This window comes from Gossypium hirsutum, chromosome A08, assembly GCF_007990345.1.
Source record: "Gossypium hirsutum isolate 1008001.06 chromosome A08, Gossypium_hirsutum_v2.1, whole genome shotgun sequence".
Classification (NCBI taxonomy): Eukaryota; Viridiplantae; Streptophyta; class Magnoliopsida; order Malvales; family Malvaceae; genus Gossypium; species Gossypium hirsutum.
The window spans coordinates 27,362,205-27,372,854 of record NC_053431.1 but is presented as its reverse complement, the minus strand read 5'-3'; the positions used below and the strand labels follow the sequence as shown (position 1 = coordinate 27,372,854).

The window sequence follows — 10,650 nt, the reverse complement described above, 5'->3', positions numbered from 1 at the left end:
TGGTAGCTTATGCTTCGAGACAGTTAAAATCGCATGAGAAGAACTATCCTACACATGATTTGGAATTGGCCGCTATTGTCTTTGCCTTGAAGATCTGGCGTCATTATTTGTATGGTGAAAAATGTCAAATTTTTACTGATCACAAAAGTTTGAAGTATTTGATGAATGCGATAGCGGAGATGGCTTGAATTATTGAAAGATTATGAGCTAGTGATTGATTATCATCTGGGGAAAGCGAATGTAGTTGCTGACGCCTTGAACACGAAATCTCTTTTTACTTTGAGAGCCATGAATACGAGGTTAGCATTGTCTGATGATGGGTCAATCTTGGCAGAGATGAGGGCTAAATCGTTATTTCTCCAACTAATTTGTGATGCTCAAAAGAACGATAGTGAGTTGCGAACCAAGAGAACTCAGTGCGAATCGGGTTATGGCTCAGATTTTCGAGTTCGACCAAATGACTGTTTGATGTTTCAAGACAGGATATGTGTACCGAAAAATGATGAATTTATTCAGAAAATATTACATGAGGCACACAGTGGTTGTTTTTCAGTTCACCCTGGTAGCACAAAAATGTATAATGATTTAAAGAAGTTATATTGGTGGCCAGACGCGAAAAGGGACATTTCTGAATTTGTAACCAAGTGTTTGATCTGTCAACAAGTAAAAGATGAGCATCAAGTGCCTTCAGGATTACTCCAACCGGTGATGGTACCTGAGTGGAAATGGGATAGGATTACCATGGATTTTGTAACCGGTTTGCCTTTGACTCCTAAAAAGAAGGATGTTGTCTGGGTAGTGGTTGATAGGTTAACAAAGTCGGCTCACTTTATACCGGTACGTACTGATTACTCACTTGATAAATTAGCTGAATTATATATTGTTCAAATTGTGAGATTGCGTGGGGTACCTATGTCTATAATATCAGATAGAGATCTGAGGTTTACCTCAAGATTCTGGAAAAAGTTACAAGAAGCTTTGGGTACAAAATTGAACTTTAGTACCACGTTTCATCCACAAATAGATGGTCAGTCAGAAAGAGTAATCCAGGTACTCGAAGATATGCTTAGATGCTGTGTTTTAGAATTTGAAGGCAGTTGGGAGAAATATCTACCTTTGGTTGAATTTGCATACAATAACAGTTTTCAGTCGGGTATACAGATGGCACCATACGAAGCCTTGTATGGTTGCAAGTGTTGGACTCCTTTGTATTCGACTGAACTTAGTGAGAAACAGATTCACAAAGTTGATTTAGTTAAAGAAACTGAAGAGAAAGTAAAAGTAATCCGTGATTGCTTGAAAGCTGCTTCAGATCGACAAAAGTCATATGCAGATTTAAAAAGAAAAGAGATTGAATTTCAGGTGGGTGATAAAGTGTTCTTGAAGGTGTCACCATAGAAGAAGATTCTGAGATTTGGCCGAAAAGGCAAGTTGAGTCCGCGTTTTATTGGGCCATACGAGATTATTGAAAGGATTGGACCAGTGGCATATCGGTTGGCTTTACCGACAGAGTTAGAAAGAATTGATAACGTGTTTCATGTATCAATGTTGCGACGTTATCGTTATGATCCTTCACATGTGATTTCTCCAACAGAAATTGAGATTCGATCGAACTTGACCTATGATGAGGAACTGATTAAGATTTTGGCTCGAGAAGTGAAACAGTTGAGAAAGAAAAGCATAGCTTTAGTGAAAGTGTTGTGGCAAAGACATGGAGTAGAAGAAGCTACGTGGGAACCGGAGGAAGCCATGAGAAAACAGTACCCAAACCTCTTTACCGGTAAGATTTTCAGGGATGAAAATCCCTAAAGGGGGGAGAGTTGTAACAGCCCGATTTAGGGCCAAAACGAAACAGTGGTTCTAAAACCACGAATCTGAGGTTGAAAATTTTATGATTGGGTGTTTAATTTGCTGTTTATGACTAAATTGAAATAAGTGGAAAATGTGTGTTCTAGTTCATAAAGTACTTGATTGAAATGGGGGTTTTAAGTAGAGGTCCTTAAATGGGAATTAGACCATTATACTTTATATGGAAAAAAATGGGCATGAATAGGACAAAATTTTAAAGAAAGGCCTTAAGGGTATTTTTGTCATTTGGTAATTAAAAGAAATAAAATGGGAAAAATAAGCCAAAATTTTGTCCATCCATCTTCTTCCTTGGCCGAAACTTGTATGTTCACCATAGCTAGGTTTTTTTCCAAGCTTTCAAGCTCAATAGTAAGTGCATTCAAGCCCCGTTTTTAATGTTCTTTACATTTTTGAAATCCTTGTAGCTCGATCTACCTATTTCTACCATTATTTCGAGTTAAGGTTTATGTTTAAAAATTTACCCATGAATGATATGCATGTATTTTGATGTTTGATGGTAGAATATGAATGTTTGAAGTTAGGAGAACGATCTTTTCTAAGCGATTTTTAGCTAAAACGAGCAAAACGGCATAATTGGTAAAAATACATAATGTTCATAAGTCCATGTTAGAGTGAGAATTTGATGTTTCCATAGAAGAGAAAAATGTTCAGCATGTCATAAAACATAAGAATAAGGGCTGAAATTAAATTTCCGAGCCTAGGGACAAAATCATAATTTTGTAAAAGTTAGGGGCAAAAACGTAATTTTTTCATAATGTGATTTTTGGATTGAAATAGATAGTATGAGTGTTAAATGAGATAAATGTGTTGTTATAGATCAAGAAAGGCGTGGAATCGACCTCGAACGGGGGAAGGAAAAGATTTTGGACTAAATTGCAAAATTTTCATATTTTGCACCGAGGTAAGTTTGTATGTAAATAATACATTATATTTATTTACGTTTGTATATTTCAGCATATTTTATTTATTGTAGCTGATTTTGAATGATAATCGACTATTGGAAGAATGGAAATAAGTATTAGAAAGTGAAATACTTCCTGGTTGAACCTTCAGAATCGAAAGATACAGATGGTACGTAGGTAGGTCACATGTATGGTGCTAAGTGCACATCATGCGTACAAGAGAGATACGAGATACTATGTGGTAGCTAGGTCACATGGGTGATACGGGATGTATACCATGTAGACAAGAGAGCTACGGGATAAATGTAGCTAGGTCGCATGTGTGGTTCCAGGTGAAGGGCACCATGTAGACGAGAGAGCTACGAGATAAAGTGGCTAGCTCAGATGGGTGGTACTAAGTATTCATGTTCACCATGTGTACAAGAGAGCCGAACTATGTAATGGGTGGAACTACATGCTGAAACCACCAAGCATCGGGGACTCGACCCGAAGTGTTCAACGGGAAAATCGACTAAATGAAATTATGTATGACCTTGTAATGATAAGTGTAAGTATATACATGTGTAACGTATGAGTAATAAGCTCGATATGTGATTGGAAGTTGGAAAAATTGTTGAGGATAAAGCAATGAATGCAACTAAAGTGTGAAAGATCAGAATTGATAATAAAATTGTTTGGACAGTCGCAGTGACGTGAATTTGAAAAATCACCAAAAATAGTAGGAATTTAATTAGAGGCTGAATGAGATATGAAATTAAAGCTCAATGAGTATATTTTCATTTAAAGAAATAGAGAAAGTAAAGGAATCCTATATTTTGAGATATTTATATTTTTGTGAGACTTGTTCAGAATGACTATGTGATCTCCTGTTTTGACTTTGAAAAATAATTAAAAATTGTACAAAAATAATTAAGAAATATAGTTTATATTCCTAGATTCCTTATTGAGTCTAGTTTTAAATGAAATAAATTTCATGGCTATTTGACGTTTTTACATGGAGAAAATCAATTCATAATGGACAGAGGTCAGACAAGTTGAGCTGTATAACAGGGGAAACTTTAACCAATAAACTGTACTAATTGGCTGGAACAAAAATTCTAGAAAAATATTTACTAAGAAGTTATATGAGTCAAGTTTCAGGAAAATTTTACGAATTTGAATTCGAGTTTCGTAACTGAAGTTATGATTTATTCAGTGAACATGACGCAGGAGGGACAGCTTGATCAAATTGGAGTAAACAGTAAAATTAAAAATAGATATAATTGAGTTGTTTTGTAAACATATTAGATTCCTTATTTATTATTTATATACTTACTTACTAAGCTATAAGCTTACTTTCTTTTCTCTCTTTTGTCTTATAGTGTCGTCCAACTAGCACAAGAGTTAGAGATCGTTGAAGATCGGCCCACACTATCAATACTTTTGGTATTTGAACTAAACATTTTGAATTATGGCATGTATAGTAAGTTTAGTTATTTTGTTACATGTCACAATTGCCTAGGTTTAAAATATTGGTTACAATATTTGACCGATTATTTTGTACAAAGCCATTGAAGTTGGCTAATATTGTTAAAGGCATATGTTATAATGATTCATGATCTAATTGGATGCCGTATTTCTGTCTCGGTTTTATTTAATGGTATGTGTTATGTCCTGGTAATACCTCGTACCCTGTTTCGGTGTTGAACGCGGGTAAGGGGTGTTACACTTGTGGCAACGAAGATGGTTAGAACTGTTAAAAGATTATGAGCTGGTGATCGATTACCATTTGGGTAAGGCGAATGTGGTTACCGACACTTTGAGTTGGAATAATTCATATATTTATTTTGTAGGTTGTATATTAAGAATACTTCTTAATGAATATACTTCATTATAATTATTCGTTGAAAATAATACTATATAGTTTGAAATTATCAAGTAAATAGTGAACATGTTGTGAGTCCCAACTGAATATTTATTTTTGAATTATATTGGATACATTATTCATTGTTAATCACGTAGCACATTATCGAGAATGTTACGTCATTTTATTTGATTCATTTGGTTTGGATATAAATTTTAGTGTTTAGTTAATCAAATTGTCTTTATTATAATTTTTTTTAACTACATAAATTCCTTCAATAATTTTTAGTCTCAATTTTTATAAACTTATGACCATTCTTAGTTTTATAACAATTTATATATTATTAATTAAATATATACTTTTAAATTAATTTTATAAATTATAATTATAATAATTCATGAAAAAAATGTCATCACCATTCACTTGACTCTTAAAATTGTTGAAAACTAAAAATAATAATTTTAGATAATATATTAATTGATAATAATCAGACTGGTAGAACAATATTTAAAAGTGAAATCTCCCCAAAGTTCTTATTTAAACTCATATTTTATTTACATAAAAAAATTAAATTGATCATAATAATAAAAGCAAAAGGTTAAATTGTTCAAAATTTAATATTCTAGCTAGAATGTAAGATCATCAAGTAAGAGACAGTGTTGAGATTAATTCCTAAATTTCAGAATCTTAACACGGCTAGAAATGTAATATATCCCCTGAAGAGAATGTTTAAAACCCAGACATGATAATAAAATTTCCGAAAAAACCGAAACATGATAAAAAAAATTTCCGAAATCTAATATTATTATTGAGTATATAAGAGTTGGCAAACTAAATAATCCCTAAAATATAATTGATGAATAGTCTTATTAATTAGTTTCGTTTAATTAAAGAAAAGCTAAAATGGATGAATATTTACTTTTATAAAACCTTTTAATTTTTAAATTTACTCAGAAATAATATGGTGATTAATATGTTGTTTAACTATTTAAATTTACCGTCACTGTCAGTTTATATGTAATCTAAACATAGACAACAATGCTTCCAACTGACAAAGATTGCAAAAGGAATCTCAATTTATATCTGAATTTGTACTCTGCTAAAATCCCAATCGCAGCACAAATATGTACACAGATATATATGGGAAGGAATAATCAGATGGGAATCACTGAATTTCCATAAATAATTAATAAAACAGACGGAGGAGAAAAAAGTGTGATGAAAAAGAAAAAATTGAAGTGGGTTCTCTACTGTTGGTCTAATTAGGAAAAAAGAAACACCAGCTTTCCATATCATTCATGCATATATCTTGATTTCCTGCAAAGACATGTCTGGAATATAATGTTCATAGCCATACATTGGGGACTGTTATTTGTTTCTATTAAAAATAACATCGTGGCCCCATTCATTGATCTTCCTTCACAATACACTTTGCAACTCAAATATATAAACAAATACAAATAAAATACACCATATGTTCAATACAATGATCATATACATGTATATGTATATAAAATTCACCCCCCCCCCGCCTCTCTCTCAAAATAATAGTATTACTCACACAAAAACATTGCTAGTCCGGCTTTTTTTTTTCTTTCCTCCCCCTCTTCACAGCCTGTCAAGCTTTAATTATTAACATCATAATTATATTTCTTTTTTAGTAAGAGAGGCTCCTAGTTGTTTCTCTAAGAAAACTGTGAAGACCTGTTTTCTATTATATTTCTATGGAATAACAAAAGAGGCTGTTTTTCCATATTCGCCAGAGCTACACTGCTTAGATTGGTCCGTCCATTTTTCTCCAAAAGAATAAAAAAAAAGGTCATATTTATTGCCCGTTGAGGTGATTCACTTGTTTCTGGGTGTTGTTGGCTTTTGCTTATGGATGAAAAGAGATGCTTGAGTGAAGAATATGTTCAATGAGCTTCGTTTTAGAGAACCACAATATTCCGGGAACTTTTTATTACAGGTAAAAACAGATAGGATCACCAAACCTCCTCCTATATGTACCTGAAATAGATTTTTTACCGTTATGTTCTTGAGTACATCTTTATTTGTTTCATGGATGCTAGCTGATGCCAATTATGCCTGTCTTACTCTTTCTTGCAGTTTTTGAGTTTGTCAGATAGATAGATAGATAGATGCAAAATGATAATCTGAGATGCTAGAAAGTGAAAGAAAATGTCTTTTTGTTTATATTAATTTACAGTTTAAAGGCTCCAAAAGCTGGTATCCTAAATGTTTTTCAACTGAAAATTACTGTATAAACTGAAATTCTTTTTCTTACCTATTCACTGTTGAATTATATAATAATTTTTGCTGCTTTTAGGTCTAAATGCTAAGTTTCATCACAGATTAACCTCATCTCTACTGAGATTTCATCGTGATTGAAAATGAAAAAGCAAAAGAAAAAAAAAAGGGACACTTTTTGAGAATGAGCTTCTTGAAGATGACGACCACTGTGTTAGTGATGATGGTACCACTAGAGAGAGAGAGAGAGAGAGAGAGAGAGAGACCCACAATCCATTTTTGGTCGCTTTATTGTCCTTATCCCTTTTCCTTTTTCCTTGTTCATTGTCTGAGTGGTGTTGAGCAACACTCTAAGAGCTCCCCCCCCCCGATGAAAGTCGTTTTGAATTTTCCTTTGTACCCCCCCTCCTGGCCGCTTCTCTCATTGCTGGCAAAAAGCACTTGTTCTAGTGTTTCAAAGCAACAACTTTTTTCATGTGCGGAGCCAGGCTTTCCAAATATGGTCTGCATTTAGTACCCCAAAAAGGGTACCACCAAAGTTTTGGGGTCCATATATATCCAATTACAAAATTAAGGTGTGATCTTGAAGAAGGATTTAACCTCACTTTCCGGATGCAAGGATTTGTTAGTTTCTTTCCAATTGGGCAAGGTTGAAGATGACTCAAGATTGATCAGATCTTTACTTTAGTGTTTGGTGGTCAGATGTCACTTTGGACTCTTATACTTGGGGTCAACCACACCTTGTCTCCTCCACCTTCTCCAATTGTAGTGGCTTTTCATGAGTGACACCCAACCACCTCACTTAGAAAAGAGTATGGAAAAAGAACAGACACCGAAAAAAGTTGTAAGAAAAGGAAAGTAAAAGAGTTCCTAGGAACATTATTGTCTTGTTATGATATTTGCCAAATCTGGTGGCAGCTTTCACCAATACCGTGTAATGTGTATGTTCGTGTGTGATTCCTTTGTAATTGGGACAGAAGGTTTGTTATTGCCTGCATGCCTTCCGTAAGTTTAATAGTTCCCTTATACCAATATTTCAGGCATGGGAACCAAACTTAAGTGTGCGATAAATCCATTAGCGACTTCACAAAACAGCAGCAAACTCAGCTTTACAGTGCATTTCGTGGATGACTATTTCCGAACAAGAGTGGTGAAGGAGAATTGTCAAATGGAGAGGGCGCTGGAAAAGCAGCACATGGAATCTATCAGGAAGACAATGCAGATGCATGAAAACATCTTCAAACACCAGGTATATATGGTTAAACATTAATTAGTTTTTGTTACAATTGAAGATTTTAATGATCAAGCATATGTATCCCTATGATTTCACATTAATGCATGATTTAAGAACCATTTATATTTCAGCTTTCTGCAAACCAATCCCTTAAATGTAATCCCACAAACAATCAATCACTTGAACGTGTAGTTGAAAATTAAGAAAATAACAAGAAAAAGAAATAATGTGAATTGCAGGTACGAGAACTTCATCGCCTGTATAGCGTTCAAAAGATGCTAATGGATGAGCTGAAAAAGGAAATTAAGCAAAACAGATTCTGGGCTACTCATGTGACAAGTTCTGATGTTAACCAGAAACATTTGAGGGCACAAACTACCTGTGTAAACAATTCCCACGTTCAAGCTGAGCCGAGCACAAGGGAGAGGAGTGGCAGTCCTGGTGACACCATGAAAATTGTAAGGGGCTTTGATCTGGAGAGGCCAGCTGGGGAAGACATCTCAGTTGATGCCAGTGCTGTTGTAGAAGACCAAGCAGGGCCTAGCTCCCTCATGCACTCCAGAATTAGTCACATGAGCATTCAAGGCTCTGATGATAGTGAAGTTGAACTGACACTAAGCATTGGAGGCAGCAGCTCAAGCAAAAGGATGGCGGAGAATTCCAAACCCCATACTCAAGAATTAGGAAGCTTAAATTCTCATTCAATTCATATGGGAAATAAGGAGCTGGATTCATCAGCTTCATTTAAATCAGAGAGGGGAGAGGATTGCAGTGGCCCCAACATTCTAATGAGCGCTTCTAGCGCAACATTTGATCAGGAAAGGAAACGACCACATTGGCTTTTCCAAGGTTTGAACATAAACAGGACTTGAAACAGTTGAAAAGTATTTATTTTTAATTTATCATTGTGTATCCTAATCTTTACTTGGTTCATGACTCTAGAGATTCCTAATCTTTACTTTATCCTTCTTAACCTGATAAATGGATAATTGAGTCAACCATCTTTTTGGGTGTACACATTGTTGTAAATAGGTCAGCCGCCAAAGCATTGGTTTTTTATTAATGTTTTTTTTTCTTTCTCTTTCCCAGCAATTTTTCTTCAAGTGGATAAGAATGTGAATGCTCAGATAGCTCATCTCTTTCACAAATGCTAATCAATGCCTAAACACATGTGGTTCAAGATGAATGGAACATTTTTCCGCCCACTACTGTTTCAGTATTTTAATGTTTAGTTTCTATGCCGGGCTAGTTTTCAGTTTTATATATAAAATCAGCAATTACAATGCATAGATTAGTTTTTTTCTATTTAAATAGGAAAACTAGAAGGCGACGGTTTGTGATTCCAAAATAAATCAGTAATTTAATGATTTTTTAAATGTATTTGAACAGAGAGTAATTTTTAATGTTTAATGCTTAATGCTTAATATCACAAATTTAGATTTTCTAAAAAATCTATCAAATATCTTAAAAATATTATTTACGTAACATCCTCTAAACATAAAAAAGTTCTATTTCCTAACAAATAATACAAATAAATTCTGTAAAATATTTTCTACGGAAAGTAGTATAGACATAACTAAAAAATTAGAGATTCTACCTGGAAATTGAAGATATTGTTTTGCCAAAAAGGCAAGAGAAAAAAAAAACAAAATTATTGGTCCAAAAACTAAAAACGAAGACAACTTTGAGTACTAATATAGTATGGTACTTATAAAATTGAATAAATTTGTACAGGACAGCTATATGCTTCCCAATATTCTGTGAGGTTTCAACAAAAGAAATCTGATAGTGTTAGGAAAGAAAACAACATCCTGGGAAACAAAATCTTGGTACAGAATTTGGTTATTTTTGTGAGAACATGGCAAATTCAAGCTCCTAAAAATGCTCTTAGGTTGTCATTTCTCAAGCATTGGATCTAAACTAACGGCAGGTTGGCAAAGGCAATGATCCATCTATATTCAATTAATCTGGCATATAATAGTATGAAGAAATCACCGTCCTTGTGCAATGATTAAAAATATTAATAATACAAACTCCAACTAAAATTAATTAAGGAGCTATTCAATTATATGCTAATGAAATCATTTTAATTGAACAACTATAAATTTCGACAAAATAATTTAAAATTTAAGGTTAAAAGTATCAGTTTCATTATTGCTCAACTTTTTTATGGGTAATGTATTAGTTACCCAGTTATTAATTTTTATTTTAATTAATTACAAAAAATTATAAAATATCAATTATTTAAATTTATCTCTTTTTTTTTACTAGTTAACTAACCGCGATAACTTTTAAAATTGACATAGTAATAATTTTAACTCTCAACATTTATACATTGTGTTAATCTAATCTTTATTCTAAACATCTAACCGTCAACATTTACACATTGTGTAATTTATTTTTTTCAACTTTATTTTTTATTTGTGACCCTTTCACCTAAAATGCAATATATATTATTAGCTAAATTTGATTGAAAATATTCAAAAATATGGAAAAACAAAAAAAATCCAACATAACAAATTTTATTTTTTATCATCTTTTAAAATTAACCCTTA

The 10,650-nt window shown here is 33.3% G+C and overlaps 1 protein-coding gene across 2 annotated transcripts; it reads left to right on the top strand.

The window, feature by feature from the left end:
• The first annotated feature begins 6,162 nt into the window (after positions 1–6,162).
• LOC107923159 (uncharacterized) lies at positions 6,163–9,424 on the top strand. Of its 2 annotated transcripts, none has more exons than XM_041074562.1 (4): positions 6,163–6,580; positions 6,941–8,110; positions 8,335–8,944; positions 9,185–9,424. In XM_041074562.1, the coding sequence occupies exons 2-4, from the start codon at positions 7,904–7,906 to the stop codon at positions 9,247–9,249; spliced, it is 882 nt and encodes a 293-aa protein (XP_040930496.1). In that variant the 5' UTR covers positions 6,163–6,580; positions 6,941–7,903; the 3' UTR covers positions 9,250–9,424. The 2 variants fall into 2 exon arrangements, with proteins under 2 accessions (XP_040930496.1, XP_016708894.1); XM_016853405.2 differs by having other exon boundaries at positions 7,902–8,110; positions 9,185–9,423.
• Positions 9,425–10,650: the final 1,226 nt, after the last annotated feature.

What these genes read in the sequence shown, in the direction of transcription:
- LOC107923159 (XM_041074562.1), top strand. Translation starts at nt 7,904, where the DNA reads ATGGGAACCAAACTTAAGTGTGCGATAAATCCATTAGCGACTTCACAA. An exon ending in AAAACATCTTCAAACACCAG is followed by an intron (nt 8,111 to 8,334) that starts GTATATATGGTT and finishes TGTGAATTGCAG; the next exon opens with GTACGAGAACTTCATCGCCT. An exon ending in ACCACATTGGCTTTTCCAAG is followed by an intron (nt 8,945 to 9,184) that starts GTTTGAACATAA and finishes TCTCTTTCCCAG; the next exon opens with CAATTTTTCTTCAAGTGGAT.